General features: G+C 40.9%; 1 protein-coding gene across 3 annotated transcripts; it reads right to left on the reverse strand.

Moving 5' to 3' along the window:
* Positions 1-451: 451 nt before the first annotated feature.
* On the reverse strand, positions 452-17,195 carry PLA2G12A (phospholipase A2 group XIIA). 3 transcript variants are annotated; one of them, XM_087866394.1, is made up of 4 exons: positions 16,793-17,195; positions 7,829-7,905; positions 6,024-6,189; positions 452-604 (listed from the first exon to the last, which is right to left on the reverse strand). In XM_087866394.1, exons 1-4 carry the CDS (start codon positions 17,001-17,003, stop codon positions 474-476), a joined length of 585 nt encoding a protein of 194 aa, XP_087722520.1. In that variant the 5' UTR covers positions 17,004-17,195; the 3' UTR covers positions 452-473. The 3 variants fall into 3 exon arrangements, with proteins under 3 accessions (XP_087722520.1, XP_045655128.1, XP_087722521.1); XM_045799172.2 differs by lacking the exon at positions 452-604 and adding an exon at positions 3,028-4,060 and having other exon boundaries at positions 16,793-17,173; XM_087866395.1 differs by lacking the exon at positions 452-604 and adding an exon at positions 4,076-5,136 and having other exon boundaries at positions 16,793-17,193.
* Between the last annotated feature and the right edge of the window lie 1,781 nt (positions 17,196-18,976).

An 18,976-nucleotide genomic window follows, 5' to 3' on the forward strand; every position in this document is an offset into this window, starting at 1 on the left:
ACTGTGGCTTGTATGCCAAGAGGATACTACTGATCCAGTTTTAGTTATTTTTTATATACTGGTTACACCAACTCATTCTTGCTTTTATGATGTGAGCAGATGGCTGGTTTTTTAAGGTTAAGCCATGAGGAAAAACAGCAAACTAAAAGGGCAACTTCAGTTATTGTAACCAGTCATTATACACAACCTGAATGAATATACTACGAGCAGTACCTGTGAATCTGAACAATGCAACGAAATACATGTGGAAGAATCTTACCTAATAGGTTTCATTCTACTCCACAGTCACTGAAGTCGGTCTACTACATGGTTTTTATAGACTCCACTGTCCTCATTTTGTTAGATGTTATTCTTGTTTTGTACCAGGATAAAATAATATATTTTGATTTCTTGATAATCTTGTACTTCTATAAATACTGACAGAAATACCAGTTTTTCATCGTAGGGAAAATTAGAAGCTAATAAACAACTTTTTAATTAATATTACTAGTAGAGTTTACAGGTTCACTGAAGGAAAGCCTGTTCCAGCTGTGTTTCATTTGCTTTTGTCCTCGTATTCCAATTCTGTCTTCCTTAGAGCTTCTTGGTGCCTCAGTTTCTCCACCTATGAAGTGAACACAGCCTTTTCTGTTGCTAGAAGTGTGTTAAAAGGTTTTAAAGACATAAGCATTATTTGAAGGCAATACAGTTTTATTTTAAAATATCAGTATTGTATTTCTTGCAGAGAGCTACTAAAAGCTAGTTTTGGGGTTTTCTTTTTGCTTGTTTTTTTATGAATTTATTCTACGGATAGAGAAAATACCATTCTCAAAATCTACATACATGCCCTGCGGTACACGATTCAAGCGAAGACATGAGTAAGAACGCACGTTCAGCTTAACAAAAATACACACACACAGAGATCATTATAGGTTGTACATGTACACGGGTTAACATACACACATACTTCCTAGCTGTTTGCTGGGAGGGTCTAGCAGCAGTGACACCCCAATAGCAACGAGCACATCCAGCACCCAGATACTGGTTTCTAAGTTCCACCAGAAACCATTCTCCAATAACAGGAACCAGCGCTCTTTGGAGAAGCTGATTCTAGTGCTGGAAATACACATGATGAGCCCAGAGCAACATTCCTGCTTTCTTGCCAGAAAGTATGGAAGTGCTCAAAAATCAAAAGGATGGGGGCATATTAGAGACATACAGGAGCCAACCTGACATAACTTCCAACAGCCGAGCTGGAACAATCTGAGCAATAAAATAAACATTACCCAAAGTCAAAAAGAAATATACATGAGTCCATACCAATATAAATAATTGAATAAATGGGAGGGGTAAGGAAACAAATCCTTCTTACAGAAAAATCCCAAGTACTATATAAAGATACTCCCCCTTCCAGGATGTGGAACAGAATCTTGCCCACCCCCCACAGATTGACTTGGGGACTGGCTTCCAGAGAACAGAAGTATGGAAAGGGAAAAACAGGAACTTTACCGTGGAGAAACCTGACAGACACTACCCTAACCAAGTGTTCAGAGTTAACACACAAAGCTGATTAACATTCAACTACTGATATGATTTGATGAGAGGAACCCTTCAACACCTCTGTGGTTTTCTTTCTTAAATATCCATAACCCCAGTCCAATTATGAGGGAAACATCAGACAAGCCCAAATTGAGGGGCATTCTACAATACACCTGACCAGTACTCCTCAGAACTGTCAAGATTTTGGAAAACAAGCCTGCAGAACCATCACAGACCAGAGGCTTATCAGACATAATGACTAAACGCAATGTGGCATCCTAGGTTGGATCCTGGAAAAGAAAAACGACATCGGTGGAAAAACCAGTACAATCCAAACGAAGTCTAGAGTTAACAGCAATCACCAGTGTTGGTTTCCTAACAAATGCTTCACAGTTCTGTAAAATATCAACATTAGGGGTAAGGAGTACACAGCAACCTGTATTATCTTTGCAACTTTTCTGTAAATCTAAAATGATTCCAAGATAAAAATCTTAACATATAAGAACAGCTTCTACTGATCTTTGTATATAATTTATGACCGTGAATTAAATGTTTTATAGAATTCCGAGTCTGTCCTCTTGAGAAAGCCAATCCTGCCAAGAAAATCCATGAATTTATTGTAAGTTTAGAGTTACCTGGTCAAGTATTTCAATGGTAAATACTGATAAAGATTAAATATGGATAATGGCTTATAAAACTGTTACCTTTTAAAAAGTCTGAAAAGTATCAATTTAGGGTTCCCAACATTTTTAAAGATTATTTATTTATTTATTTGACAGAGAGAGACAGCCAGCGAGAGAGGGAACACAAGCAGGGGGAGTGGGAGAGGAAGAAGCAGGCTCCTAGCAGAGAAGCCTGATGTGGGGCTCGATCCCAGAACGCTAGGATCACGCCCTGAGCCGAAGGCAGACGCTTAACGACTGTGCCACCCAGGCGCCACAAGGGTTCCCAACATTTAAGTTAGAGCCCAGTTTGCTTAATTAGTCACAGGGATACACTTGCCCTGTCTCATAGAGGACACATCTCTTAGCAGAAAAGCTCCGTCATCTCAGTTTGGGAAGTTATTAGGTTTTTAACAAACGATATCTACTCAAAATTAGGAATGTGGCCCTTTCCCCAGAACACAGTTTTCTCTCTGCCCACTTCTGCCTGTAAGGATTAAAAAGAACCACTTCTCCTGTGGCTGTCCTCTGACATCCCAAGCAGTTTATCTTAACAACTTTGGCTATAGGTTACTCAAAAGCTATCTATGGCTTGGGATCCTAGGCTAGGGAAAGCCAACAGCCAGTGGTAGGCGAACAGCAGTAGAGGACTATAGCTGTGCTTCCCAAAGGGCGGAGGAACTTTCAGCACCCACAGACATTTTCAGAAGCAGCTGAGGTCCTGGGATTTCCTGTAAACGTTTCCGAATAATTTTCAATGTAAATAAGAAATCTACAAAAGATAGTTCTTTGTATCTTGCTTTACCATCCCTTTTGACTCCACAGTTAAGACTTAAAAAAAAAAAAGTATCAAGAACAATATTTATTAAGACCACTATTAGGAAAAGGTTACAGACTTCTAAAAATATACCTGAATCTAGTATGAGGACCAAGTGCTAGGGAATAAACACCAAAGCAGAGCAGCACATAATGCGCTAATGTGTATGCAAGATAACTTTTCATTTGTCTCGTGAAATCCATCTTTTCTTCAACTTAGGCAAAGGTTACAGCAAAATATGGTATTTGTCATAGGAATGGTTCATAAAATGGGAGTGACTGTGCTTCTGAATTTTGTTCATGTCACCCTCTAGACACATTACATAATACCTAGATATCCTGGTTTTGGGTCCTAACAGGCCACCAGCTGATAGTTCCAATTTTATAAGAAAAAGAGACATGGAAACCTTGTCCTTGTAACTAGTCTTGTCATTAACAGAAGTGAGACTTATTCATATGCTCAATGGGCTACAGGAAAATAGTATATTATGTGTTAATTAAAACACAGAAAAAACAGATCTTTCCAGGAATAAATGTATATTTAAAATTTTAAAGTAAACATATACTTCTAAGTGAAGATTTTCCCGTATTTCCAAATAAGATGATATTCAACATACCTGGTAATCAATTTTACATTTGACCTCATTGTTTTGGTAAATACAGTTGTGAAAACTGAGTTACAGACTCCTTCTTTTAAAATATTCTCCCCTTAACATGCACCTCTTTCTGAGATTGGTCAAGACAATTTGGTACACGAAGGTAAGCAAGGTCCAGGAAGATCACCTCCCCCTTTTTTTCTTTAGTTTAGTTTTAATGTCAAAATAAAAGTCTTAAAATAATCCTTTCACAAAAATAAGGCAGCTTTATGCTGTAAAAACAGCAGTTCTTTGTTAAAGGCTATATCCTTCTGTCCTTATCTGCTGTCATCAACTGTCAGCATCTTCTTTAAAGATCACTCTTTTCTTCGTAGCGACACCTGCAAGCGGCTCGTTGGCTGTCCAGATAGGGTTTGCAGCCTAGGTGCAGAACACTGTCGAACAAGAGCTCCACTGTCGTCTCACAGGCTGCAGAGTAAGCAAGTGCTGTTACTGCTGAGCAACCGCAAAGCACCGCGCTCCCTCCACATACGTTACATGTTACAGCACCGTGTCAAGCACATCCTCGGTGGGCACGTAAACATGTTACATCAACGTCCTCCCAAAGCCTCACAGGCCAGAAGCACATGCATACAGACTTTTAGTGTCGGCATCTTGAGCATGTATCTACTTTTTTGTTTGCTCGCAACTGTTCAACCCAATTTTTTTCTACTAGGCAAACGAGTCTCTCTCAGTAACACTGATTAGCTCATCACTGTTACTTTTCCTTTTATCTGAAAAATACCACTAATAAAGATGCCTTAGAACACTCTAAATTTTGCATTTCAAGGAAAGATGTTTAGGTATAGAAAAAATAAAGGTTAAAAACAGAGAAACTTCAAAACATTTAATTATGGCCAATGACTTCTAAGAACTGATCACACATCATTTAAGATGCTTAAGGTAAATGAACCCCAGTCTCTCTCTTTTTCTCAATACCCCAATTTAGCCTGGGAAGGGAGACCTAGGAATCAACAGTATTTTTCCTCTGGCAGGGTTGGAAATTTTTTTTAGGACTGTAAAAAAGATAATGGATTTACTTTTCTTATTCTAAGAAGCCTGGAACAGCCAGGTGAGATTGTCTTCATACACTTCACTTCCAGAGACACAGCACAGAGTAGCTTTTAGTCGTCCAAATACTTCCAGTTTCAAATACTCATGTTAAGGAAGAAACTATTCATTGCAAAATCTTGACATTTTCAAAGTTCTCCAAAAGGCTGTGCCGTTAAGGAACACAACCACCACAGAAGTGTAAAGGCTATAATTATTCAGTAGGGCACTGCAAGGAAATTGGCTCATCATTTAGCCACATTAGTATGTCCTTAGATCAGAAGACAGGAAATACATCCACGTACACTTCCGCTGTGCAACTAGTCTGCCTCAGCCGCAAGCAGGCAAAGGGATTCAGAGGCTGAGAGTTCAAGCTGCCCCTGGAGCAGAGACTTCTTCCTTGACAGTTATAACTAGGAATTCAGAATCAGACCTATGACAGTGCTTGGGGAATACTGCAGTAGAGAGAACACAGGTTTTAAAATCAGAAGAATGCAATTTAGGACAAGTTACTTCTTTGAACCTCCGTTTCCTTCCTTGAAAAATGAGTATACCACTACCTAACTTCTTTAGGTTTGTGAACATTGAGGAAAACATACCTAAAACAGCTAGCACAGTTTCTTATGAAAAATGCTTAAAAATCTATAGTTTCCTTTCTTGCACCTTGTCTTCCGATTTCAACGTATGATAAATACTTCGGCTTGACAGCGAAAAGATTTTGTAACTTCTAGTAATTGTACAGTGATTTGTATTTCCACAAATATTTTATTGTATCTTTATGAGACCTCTATGAGATGGGTATTATTTTATAATGAGGACACTGATGCACCTTTACCCTTTGCTGACTTTACTCTGTATCCCTTCACTCTGAGTATGACTATATGCTGAATCCTGTGAGTCCTCCTAGCAAACCTGGGGGTGCTTTTGGAGACCCTCCTGACACAGATACATATGAGGAGACAGAGTTAAAGCTCAAATCTTCTAGAACTTCCCACTCTGAATCATATGTTATACCCTTAAAATCACTGGATCCAGGATTTCAAACTTTAGGCTCTGGATAATTAGAGAGAGACTACAGGGCACAAGATCTTGGGTGAACTCTTTTCTGCCTCGCATACCCTCTCCCCAAGGTTTCCTAACACTTTTTGCTTCCATGACTACAGATCATTTGAGATGACAAAATCCATGACTCCTCATCTCAGAAAACTGAAGGGGCTGTGTCACAACAGGTACAGTAATACATAGCGAAAGATTTCTAGCAGTAAATCCTATACTGAAACATAAAGCAGTCAATAAAACTTGACCAACTGCTCTCGTCTCCATCCCGCCAGATCCTCCTTACCCTGGACATGCTGAGCTAGTCCTAGTGTCTTCTGCACATCCCGGCAGATCTTAGACAGGCAGTACTGGAATTCCTCATCGCAGTCGTTCTTGCTTTTGCCACAGGTCTCATAGCACCTGTCGTGTTGGTTGCAGCACTTTGTCAGGGAAGGGATGCCAATATTAAGCTGAAAGAGGCATTTGAATGGATTATTGTTGATGAAATTCAAAACTTCTCTGAAGTACTGCATTCAGGTAGACTTAGAAATCAAGGACGATGACTGCTGTGTAATTTCCCAAATCCATTTCTGTTTACAAATGTTTTCCATGTTATTTATACGTCTGCCCATCACTCACCCGCATGCACCCATGTTCTCTCCCTCTCAGCCATGCCTCAGAACTCCCTATTTTGCAATATTCACAGTTACCTGCTGGTAACAAATGTAACTTCCAACTGTCCAAAACACAAAACATAGTTTTATTTTTTATTTTTTTTTTTTTAAAGATTTTATTTATTTATTCGACAGAGATAGAGACAGCCAGCGAGAGAGGGAACACAAGCAGGGGGAGTGGGAGAGGAAGAAGCAGGCTCATAGCAGAGGAGCCTGATGTGGGGCTCGATCCCAGAACGCTGGGATCACGCCCTGAGCCGAAGGCAGACGCTTAACCGCTGTGCCACCCAGGCGCCCCAAAACATAGTTTTAAAAACAGACAGGTCAGGCTAAGAGCAAAGACTGATGTTTGGACATTCCAAAGTATTTTATTCCCCTCCCCCTATAAAATGTACTTTATATGAAATATCACTGAAAACTTTAAAGCTCCTACAACTTACATTTTATGTTATTGTGGTTCGACTCTAAGTATCCATTCCCTAAAGATACTGTTCCTTCAAATCTATAACTTATCTTTAACTGGTTTAAATAACTTTATATGCAAAACGCTTGCGTCCAGGAATCACTCATAAACATTTTTTTTCCCACAACGGTGGGCTCAGATTCAGCTTCACCTACAAAAAACACACAGCTATCTTCCTTACCTTTGCTTTAATATAGAAAATATTAAGCTTTATCTGTACTTTTTCATCGTAAGTAGCATTACTTCTATACTCCAAATTTTTATTTTTATTATTTTTTATTTTTTTTATTTTTTTAAAGATTTTATTTATTTATTTGACAGAGAGAGACAGCCAGCGAGAGAGGGAACACAGCAGGGGGAGTGGGAGAGGAAGAAGCAGGCTCACAGCAGAGGAGCCTGATGTGGGACTCGATCCCGGTACGCCAGGATCACGCCCTGAGCCGAAGGCAGACGCTTTAACGACTGCGCTACCCAGGCGCCCCAATACTCCAAATTTTTAAACCATGTTTGTGACATGAGGAAATGTCTTTTCAATAGTATTTACATCTACAAGATTAAAAAATAAAACGTGAATTTTATTCCATTTAGTTTTGTTAGGACTTATTAAATGTGTTTTAGCTATAAAAGAATATAATAAACCTAATTACCATTACAACAAGCAAAATTATTTGTGACCCTGAGAACACACTGACAGCCTGCATTATTAAGAGCACTACATAGTGGGCGCCTGGGTGGCTCGGTCGGCTGAGTGTCCAGCTCTTGATTTTGGCCCAGGTCATGATCTCAGGGCTGAGCTGCTCGCTGGGCTCCACACTCAGCAGGGAGTCTGCTTGAGATTCTCTTTCCCTCTCTCTCTGCCCCTCCCCACCCCCACTTGTGCATGCTCGCTTTAACAAATAAATTAAAAAAAAAAAGAGTACTACATAGCCTACTGGTCATAAAGCTTCTCAAGGAAGAAAACAGTATATTTACGTGAACACCAAACAGTGGAGAGCCACAGCCATTCGGCGGGGAGAGTTTATAACCGTAACGCGGGAAAGGCTTAGATCCTATAAAATATAAACGGTATCATATGATTAAAAACATGCAAAAAGGTCTATGATGTACTACTAGACTAGCCTTGGAAATATTTAATATTTGGGTACTGACATAAGTGAAATGTCTTTATTCTAAGCTTATACCATACAAAACATATAAAAGCTTACTCTGGACTTCAGGAGATTTCAGAGGTTATATGCCAGACCGGGTCCATATGTATGAAAGATAAATCCACCCTGTTCCCCTGTACATCCTAACACTTACATTTTTTGGTTAAGAATTTACAGGGCAAGAACTGTATCTTCCCAACCTTCAGCCAATACTCCGCTGCACGCAAACGTCAATAACCATTAGCTAACCAGGTTACTCATAGAGCTTAAATCTAAGGAAGACAAGGTCATCCAAGGAACATTTAATCGCCTTAACGCCATTATAAGACATTACAGGACCACACATTCTAGCCTGGACTCCACCCATTTCACAAATATACTTCTTTGCCAGCTAAGGAAAAACGTCAGGAATAAAGATAGCTTGGTGAACCATATTACTCCAGTTCTATTCTCCCTAATAGCACCAATGGTTCAGGAACAAGGAGAAAGATGACATTATCTCAGCAATCTTAACTGCTGCAAAGTACTTCAAAAATCTCTCTCCTCATGAAATATACAAATCACTTCAAGATAGCAAACAGTCACCTACTTTCTCTTGTTTCCCACAATCCTCTTACAGTATCAAGAAACAGCCTATTCCACTGTGGAATGGCACCAACTGTTAAATTCTTTCCTGTTTTGCTATGAGCAATCCTCTACCCCTGGGGAACACAAAACAAGCCAATTACCTATTTCACCTGATAATCCTTCCAACATTTGGGACTACCATTTATCTTCAATTCTAAAAGTAAAGCATCTCTTGTTATCCCAAATATCTCCCCATAGTTCCTTACTTAGGAAAAACATAAAGTATCCACCAACTTTCAGTCAACCAATATTTATTACTAGAAGACTTAAATAAAGATAAGTTTACCCTCCAAAAGTAAAGTGAGGGGGAAGAAAAAGCAACCCTTCCAGTAATCAACCATCAAAATAAGTAACACACTCAAGTAAGGATCTAAAAATGGTTTAAGTGAGTTGCTAAGCCTCACACGCTCTGCTGCAGTGAGGAACTAGAGCCTAAAGAGAGGATAACCTCATGAAGATACACAGCGTTAGCCTCTCTGCCCAGTCTGAAGAACCACGGACGAAGAGAACGGTATGATGGATCGAGGAATGAGGAGGCCAATGACAGAAGTTGGTCTTGTTTCCCCAGCACTGTCCAAGAAGCATGGTTGTTTCGGGGCCCTTGGAATATGAAGGTACATACCTCAAGCTGTCACAGATGAGTCACTGTGATCCTTCAACTCCTGCTTTTGGTCATTCATTCTTAAGAAAACTGTTCACGATTTGCTTTCCACTTTTTAAAGGGCCCACCGAGGGAGGATACACTAACCACCTGGATGTCTAATGGGCACCTCAGACTTAAGAGGTACCTCCTGGCATTCATCCCCAAACCTGCTCCATCCATAGTCCTGTCTTCACAGATAAAAGTAACTCCAACATTCCCGGTGCTCAGGAAAAAACCTTAGCCATCTTCAACTCTCTCATTTTCTTATATCCCACATCCATTTCCACAGCATGTCCTGCTGACTCTACCTTCAAAATATTCAGAATCTCATCACTTCTTCCCAACTCCACTGCTACCATCCTGCTCCAAGCCACCACGGATTATTGCCATAATCTCCTAATGTCTCCCTACTCCGCTTTCCCCACTCCACAGCACCCCACACCACCTCCAGCCATCGTCTATTCTCAACACCAACCCTGAGTGATCCTATTAAAATATGTAAGATAAGTTTTTCTTCTGCCAAAACTCCTCCAATGGCTTCTCACCTTATTCAGAATACAAGCCAAAATTCTTCCAATGCCTATAAACTCGGTATCATCTGCACCCCACACAACACACCATGACTTCTCTGACCTCATCTCCTTACTGCTCTCTCTCCTCTCTTCCTTTCTTCCTCACTTCATTCCATCACATCCCACCTCTTCGTTGTTCCACAGACATCTAAGTCTGCTCCTGCCTTAGTGCCACCAAACCCGCTGTTCTTCTACGTGGATGCTCTTCCCGCTGGTACCTAGTTATTCCTTCACCTTCTCTGACCACACCATTTGTAGCACACATAACCATCAAATATATTATATTATTAACCTACTTATTTATTATCTGACCCCCCATACTAAAATAAAAACTCCGTGACGGAAGGAATTTGTTTCGTACCTTCAAAGCCTCGAACAGTGCCCAGCATATGGTTATGTTCTCAGTAAGTATTTGTTGATGAATGAATGAATGAGAAGGTGACTTGGAAGGCAAATCCCGTGGCAGTTCTCATACTCAAAAATAAACTGGTACTGCTGCTTATCCTTCAGTCTCCTTTGAGTTTGGCGAGTATTAATCAACCTCCAAAGACTGATCACTTCTAGTTTCTCACATCTCTTTAAAATGTGCCATCCCAAACTGAACACCAGTAGGTGTGATGGGCCTATTTTGAAGTAGACAAAGTACTTTTATTAATAGAGCCTAAGATTGTTAGCATATATTTTAGCTGCGTCTCAGTGCTAAGATACATCAGACAGTAGGAAAAAACCACCAGTTCTTTCTAAAATAAACTCTAGCTACTGCTGGAGACTCAGCACTTCTACATTTCAAAATTTGAGCCTAAATATTAGATTGTGAAATTCTGTCTTGTTAGTTTTAGCTCATCATTCAAGACTGTTCAGCACAGTTTAAATTTAGAGCTATTCACCCCGTGTTACTTGTTGCTCCCAGACATTTACAAACTTGAGACACAGATATTAACCAAGGCAGAGGTCTGCAACACCTTGCCATAAATAAGCCCTCTCTATAAGCAGCGATGAAGTCATCAACCCAACATTTTGGGTAGACCACTCAACCAGTTGTGATGTCATTTAAATCAAGTTTTATCCAGCCTACATTTCTCATGAGAGTATCATGAGAAACTAGCCATCTGATTTATGGTTTTCTTTGTCCTACCACACTAGAAATCTCTTCACTGAATGGGAGGGAGGCTGGATTGGCATGATATTTTGGGGGAGCCATTCTAGTTCCTTGAAGCCTCATCACAATGCTCTCTTGTCAGGGGTTTTTAACAATCAACAGTAAAATGTTTAGAAACTCATCTAGCAATAGACATTAAGCAATGGGTTGAGTTTTTAATCTGAAAAAAGTACAATAATTAAGGCAAAGAGTACTCAATAAGTCTGGAAATGGGAAAAGCAGTGTACTTACTAAACGTATTTTTCAGGTTAATGACTGGACTCATTGCTCTCAATTTAGAAATGTATCACCTAAAACGGTATCTGAAGGTTGAAGCAACACATATTGGGCACATTACTTGAAAATGTAACTAACATACTGTTTATCCTGTTTTCAACTTTTTGGATACCCTGTATATTCCCCATCTGCCAGTCTCCAGATTTCTGGCACCTATCCCTTTTCCATGAGAATCAAAGATTATCTCTCTCAGACAACTGATATGGGCCTAGAGTTTTAAAGGCATGTGGGTTTCTAATCTCAAGTGTCTACTTTTTTTTTTTTTCTGGGAAGATGCTTCCCTCAATATTCTAATATTTATACTACAGGAGTACTTCTATTTTTCCTTTCCTTTGTATTTTATATTAATCTATGGATTTTCTTCTAATTTTGAGTCTATAAAACACTTCTTAACATTCTGGTGTGTGTAATGACAATGATACATAGGCGTCTGCATATGTATGTATTAACATAAGTATTTTCTCATTTTGTAAAAGATAATTACCTTTGAGTGGGAGAATGATCAGAAACAAGTGAAGTCAGGGAGAAACACCAAACCAAAACAGGCCCTGCCTGCTACAGGAGAATGAAGAGGAACAGAGATGGTACAGAAGCAAATGTGTCAGCAAACCTGAAAATGGAGGTGCGACAATGGGGGAGGCAGATGTTTCAAACAGAGCTAGTGTCTAAAACTACTCCTAGAAGTGAAACTGACAAAATGCAGTGAGAACCAACACCTACCGCAGGTGAACTACTGAATAATAACACCACAAAATAAATGCTGATAAAATTGTTTCCCCAGCATAAGTGGAAAGGGGGCATGTGTCTGGTTTTTGTTTGGCTTTTAAAGAACCTGCTAATGTCACTTCATCAGAGAGGCCTTCCTTGCTCACTCCATCTAAAATAGTGCTCCTTCCCTTCCATAACCATTCCATATACCCTTGGTTGGTTTTATTCTTCTTTCTAACATTCATTGACCAAATTAACATAATAGCCAGTTTCTATGAGGACAGGAACTTTGACTTGCTCACCTAGAAGACGCCTGGCACACAGTAGGCCCCTGTGGAATTACTGGATTAAAAAAATGGGGAAAATTCCTACCTGAAATTATTCTTTATCTATAACAAACAAACAAAAAACAAAAAGCACCCCCCCAAAACCCAAAAAGCCCCAGAAAACTGGGAAATAACAGATTTCCTAAAACCTTTTAAAGTGTTTTGAAGTTCTAAATTCACCTTTAAATTGAAATTACTATTTCTGAGCAAGACAAGTTATATAGAAAGTTGCTATACACTCCAAAAATTATAAATATATTAATATCATTTTAAATGTTGTTGTAAATGGTGCTGTAAGCTGCTAAACATTAAAAAAAATTAGCATTTCTGCTGGGTGCCAATTTTTGCAAAGTGCTATGAACTGAACTGTGTCCGCCCCAAATTCCTATGTTGAAGCCCTAACTCCCAATGGATTTGGTGTTGGGGCCTTTGGGAGGTAATTAGGTATAGACAAGGTCATGAGAGTAGGGCAAGGAAGAGACACCAGAGAACTTGCTTCTCCCACTCCCAACCATGTAAGGACACAGTAAGAAGGCAGTTAGTTGTCCGCAAGCCAGGAAGAGAAACTTCACTACAGAACAGTGCTGGCCAGACCTTGATCTTGAACTTTCCAGCCTCCAAAACTGTAAGAAATAAATTCCTGCTGTTTAAATCACCCAGTGTATGGTATTTCGTTACAGGAGTCTGAACAGACTAATACATAAAGCAAGCAAACACTGAATAACAGAAGCAGCAACATCAAAGTCAAACCAAAATCCATGATGTATCAGAGCCACTACCCCCTAAAATTCATAAGCAAATACAGAAAGCTAAGAAAAAAATGAGACAAAAAGAATTTAAAAAACAAACCAAACCCACTGGGTACGACTAATGGAAATACTATTCACTGATTCTACTTTTTGACTTAGGCAAATGCTCCTTTCTTGATGTTTTATCTAAATCTGTATGGACAGATAAAATCTAAAGATGTGCCTGGACTGACATAACGACAGATCTTTTCTACGTATTTTTTTTTTTTTTTAATTTGATGTAAATACTTCCAACACAGACCCATTTCCTTCACATGAATGACACTGAAGCAGATGAGAAACAGAAAGGGAAGGCTGTTGGGTCAAAGATCTTAGTACTGTGCTTTACAGGAAATGCAGCATAGAATCCAAACCTGCTTTCCCAAACACTTGAGATTTTAATTCATGATTTAATCTGCGGAGGGCCCTTGTGCTACTCCTATTTTCCTCAAATCTCCAACACTTCCATTCCCATCTTTGCTCTCAGCTGATGACCCTGATTCCTAATTCACTGAGAAAACTGTGGCAATCAGAAAAGAACTCGGGACATCTATCCACCTAATCAGCATCGGTGCCCGTATCCTCTACCCTGTTCCTATAGTAACAGGGACAGGCCATCTGTGCTCTTGGCCAATCTATTTATGCGCTGGGACCCACGCCTCTCACTTACCTAAGGACCTGACTCCAATAATCCTCCTTCATTTCTCCCTCGACAGTGTTTTTACTCTCTGCTGCATCGTTCTCAAAAGCATACAGATATGCTATTCTTTTTTCCTAGTGACTTTTTTCCACGGTCTGCCCTATTACAGTTAATGGCACCCCCATCCTTCTAATCATTTAGGCCAAAAACTTTGGAATCGTTTTTTTACCCTAATCACACCTTCCTTCCAAGCTATCAGCAAATCCTTCAGGCTCTTCCTTCAAAATATATCCCCAAATCCAACCACTTCTCACCATCTTTCTTGCTATGAACCTAGACAAAACCACCTCCATCTTTTGTCTGAATTCCTACACCTGTCACTCTGCTTCCATTCTTGCTCTCCCACCTCCATGAACTCTTTTTATCCTTTGCACAACAGCTAAAGGGATCCTGTTAAAACATAAATCACTGAATGAGCTACTTATTCATAAATCTAAAACTTTTTACAAGCCAATTTTGTTTTCTATTTTTCAAAAGAAATCAGGAAGTTTTCTTTCTCAAATCTTCTTTGCTGTCAGGGAGAAAAAAATTAAGAAAAAAAATAGCAACCATCTAATTTACTACCCTAAGTAACTTTACTTCAATCTCAGTAATGCGTTGTTCCCACCCGAGGGACGACAGTGCCCAGAAGGGAGCAAGTCTCCATAAAGCCAATTCTTTTGATAAACCAGAGATAACCGAATGCAACAAGTGTGTGCCCTTTAATCTGATCACACTCTCCCTACCACCAAGTCTTTTTTTAAGCTCTCTTTACCTCTTTACTGCAACTATTAAACACCCCTTAACTGCCATGCTCCTCTAGCTTTGGGATTTGTCGGTTTCTGTTTGGTTCTGATTTGATCACTCGCATTCCAAAATCAGGGAAAGGCTGAAACAGTGTTCCAGGGAGACTTCTCAAATAATAGCTATTAAAGAACTATTTTCATTATGTTGGCATTATCAACACGGTGACTTGGAACCACAGTCCTATGAGCAGACAGCATTTACTAAGTCACAAAACGATGTTCACCGAAGCATACCATTTCCTAAATTCTCAAGTTCATTTGCACATTTTATGCTGGAGATCTTGCTTGAGACTCCACATGGTAAATTTACAGAGGCTTGTTAAAGATAAACAAGGTTAAGTAAAACAAAAGATTAAAATCATCTTTATAATAGGAACAGTATTCATTCCACTTCAGAGCTATTTTAAATGTAAATAAACTCTAGCACCCCTGACTCATCAGAAGTTAAAGAAGACTGCTCCTTCTAAGCCTTTCCTATCTCAGTAAATGGCAACTACATCCTTCCTTTGGCTCAGGCCAAAATCTTCAGAGTCATCCTTGACTGGCCTTTCTTCTCAGTCCTTCACACTGGCCATTCCCTCTGCCTGGAGGGTTTTATCCCCAGGTCATCACAGCGTCACCTTCAGCATTTTCAGATTTCTTCTCAAATGCCGTCTTATCAATGAGACCTTCCCTGAACAACCTATTTAAATGAATGAACTGCCTCCCAACACTGAGACTGCTGCTTTTACTCGTGTTCTCAAAACACTGGCATACTTCAGACCTACATATACTGTATATTTGGTTTATTTTACTTGTTTTTTAGTTTACTGTCTCTCCCCACCAAAATGTAAGCTCCATGGACAGGAATTTTGTCTGTTTTGTTTACTGCTGAATCTCCAATTGGTGGAACACTTGAGACGTAACAGGCACTCAAATATTTGTATAATGAATGGGGATGACTAAGTAAAATTATGACATCTGCCTCAGGAAAGGCAACCATTTAATTTTCAAATAATTCACTTATTCCTCCTAACAAGCTCTACAAGGACAAAAACATCCTTCCCGATTGCATACTGGTGGTAACATCTAGGCATAAATTTAGGAAGGAAACACTTAGCACTTCATAGCATATGAGATATGGCTCATTCTTTACCTCCATTAACATAAAACTAGAAATTATTTTGAGAATTACAGGCAGCAAGTGGCATCACAGTTTTACATGACACAAATTTCTTTTAAATTCACCTACATGCAATCTGGTTTTACCATTAGTCACTGAGTTCCCCATTACTTTAAGCTGCCAAGCATTAAATGAAGTAGGTCCCGACTTTGTCTACTCTTAATTGGAAACATGATCTCCCAAAGTCTTAACATTTTGAATCTCCAAAGAAAAGCCTGAGTACTTTATCTGAGCTGCTACAATATTTAAACACTCAAAAAAAAAAAAAAAAAAAAAAAAAGCAAGTGCTTGAAAAGAAAGATCTCTGCTAAGACACTGAGTTTATTATTACCAACAATGCCACCAAACAAGTTCTCAGATTAAAAAAGAATTAAAGTTCAAAAATACGAAAAGTAAATCAAAACAATTATATTGGTATTAACCAACAATGGAGAGGAGGCATCACTGATATCCAAGGAAAGAAAATTCCTATCAAGTCATTACAGACAATTCTAGAAGAGTTATCGGAACTCTTTCTCAACAACAGAGTACACCAAAAGTCTGTACAAAGGTCGCAATTTATTTTCTGTAGCTCCGCAGGAAAAAAAAAATTAAAAGCAATTCTTGAGAAAGGTAAAACGTCATGATTAAAATTCTCTGTATATTCTGCACATTCGGCTGACTAAGGGCGCTAAAATATAGGGCTAAAACCGGTCTGTTCCACTCCATTCCCATGATGCGTACATCACAAAGTCCTGAGGCAACCTCGTGCAATAGCAAAAGAAAAGAAAAGAGAGAAGAAAAGGTAGTAATTCAAAAGCAATGAAAACTGAACGGGGAGTACACCGTCGGGTGACCTTTTATATTCTAACAATAGTGGTGCGAACTTCTAACCTGATTGCTCAATCACAAAAATGGTAAGACTCTAGCAGCGGTTAAGTTTTTCCACAGCTAGAGGACACAGGACAACGTCAAGGTCTGCCTTGCATCCCACACCTCCACTATCTCTGTCCCCGCAACACCCTGAAAGCGAGGGCCTCGCAGGGCCCGGGCTCCCTCTCACCGTCATTGCACTTATACTGGCAGAGCCCATCCTCGCCTCCCAGGAGGTCCAAGGCGGCGTTCAGGTACGTGTCTATCTTGTGAACGCCGTTCCGGATGGTCTTCAGGGTGGCCCGCCAGTCGGTGGTCTGGGCCTGCTCCTGGCACCTGAGAGCGGCGGACAGCAAGAGGAGGAGGACGAAGGCGAGCGCGGGCCGCGGGAGCAGGGCCATCCGCGCAGCACCGGGCCGTGCCCCCACGGAGCCCACGGGGCGCCCTAAGCAGCGGCGCCAGCCCGGGGCTCAGCGTCCCCAGCCGGTTCCATGCCCACGCCTCCCTCCGCGCTGGAAGGCGGGCCCTCTCCGCCTTTTGGGCGCTCTGGCCGGGAGGCGGCGCCGTCGCGAAGACGCGCGGCCTGGCGCACGCGCTGGCCCGGGCCCGCGGCCCCTTCTGTGCGCCTGCGCGCCAGCGTGGTGCGTCAGAGGCCGGCGTAGCGGGAGCGTGGGGTGATGGCGGCGACCTTCGCGCCTAGGCAGTGCCGGCGGCGCCCCTCCGCCCGGGCTCTAGTTAGTACTGCCTGAGGGGGGCAGCCAAGTGAAGAGTGCCCCTGACCTGTCAGGGCCAGCCTAGCAATTGCCACCCCCCCCGCCCCCCGTCCGTAGCGACAAGCTTTTCTGGGTGTGGACGCCGTGGGAGAAATGAGTTCCCGTCGCCCCTTAACAGGGCGAGCTGCGAGGGGTCCAGCTAAGTTTCGGTTTGAAAACGCGGTTCTGCGTGAGACGTGGACCGGACTCGGGATCTCACCTCCGCGCGTAGTCGCCGTTGGACCCGCGGCGGCGAGCAGGAACCAGACCCGTCGACCCAAGGGCGGGGTGGTGCCTGACTGACGGGCATGAGCTAGATCCTCACTTAGAAATTCTGGAAGAAGAAAATGGTTTGACAATAAAAACTGTGTTTTCTTTCTTGAGAAGGAAGAAAGGGTACTCTACACTTGAATAGTTTTAAAAAAAATCTTAATTGAAAATCACTGTTTTCCTGCTCACCATATTTTGTAATTTGATAGCCGGTGAGGTTTCTCAGTATTTTTTCCCCTGCGCTGTGCAGAATCCTTAAATAATAATTGCAGTAGTTCTTTACCAGAGCTATAAATATCTCGTTATATTGTATCCCGGAAATTTCCAAGAATTTTATAGTAAGATCCAGGGCAGTATTGCAAGTGTTGGGAATAGATGCGTCTTTCCTTATTAAAATTACCAATAAATTCTAGTTTGGCGTTTTGTGTTTGTTACAAGCTCCATAAGTATAATAAATGTGCACTAAAGAGTTGCTAAGAATTATATCCCTCTTTATTGAGAACTTACTCTGTGTCATGTACTCCACATACACCATCTCACATTCAGAAGACCACTTTACAGGGATGCAGAGTTTAGGTGAGTTAGAAACAGAAAAAGGAATCCCTCCTGGCAGACGCAGACAGATGTAGCCCAACCCCATGCTGCAACCCTCACCAGGCGCCCTTGGGCTGTGATCTACCTACCGCAATGGAGGAAGGGGAGACCTGTGCCCTGCAGGTATTGTCCGCCTTTTAAGGTGAAGGAGTCAAAGTACAGAGGAGTCAGGTGGCAGTATCCAGTCAAACTGGGGGCAATTCCTACCTTCATGAGATGCCAAAGACTTTTTTTTCCTTCATTTTTGGACAGCACAATTCAAAACATTGAGAAAAGGGAACATCGAATTTTTTAAAGTTTTTTGGAACATTGGTTTTCTCATCTCTGAAGTGTGGGGGTTGAATTAGATTCCCTCTGAGGTCCCACCTAATTCCACCACCCAAACCCTTAAACTAGGTTTGGTTCTTTCAAGTCTCCAGAGATACGTGATTAAATCTTCCACAACAAAAGAGAATGTAGTAACCTGATTCCAACCCACAGTTACTGAAGCCCCAAAGGGTCTCCCTTTTGCCTTTCCTCTATACATTTACTCCTTGGTGATCTCATCTAATTTCTTACGCCTTAACTACAGCCTCTGCTCTGAGGATTCAGATTTAGTCTTCTCTGTTTCATCTCTCTTTAGGGATTAAATTCTCAAACTCCAGTTCTTTGGACTAAGAGAGTTGTTCTCATTTTCTCTGAAACAAATTTCCTTTTCCACTGTGTTCCCCAAAGGAATCACCACCATCTTTCCAGAAAACAAGATTCTAAGTTTTATT

The sequence above is a fragment of the Ursus americanus genome, chromosome 13 (genome assembly GCF_024610735.1).
Source record: "Ursus americanus isolate L20-20 chromosome 13, mUrsAme1.1.p, whole genome shotgun sequence".
Taxonomy (NCBI): Eukaryota; Metazoa; Chordata; class Mammalia; order Carnivora; family Ursidae; genus Ursus; species Ursus americanus.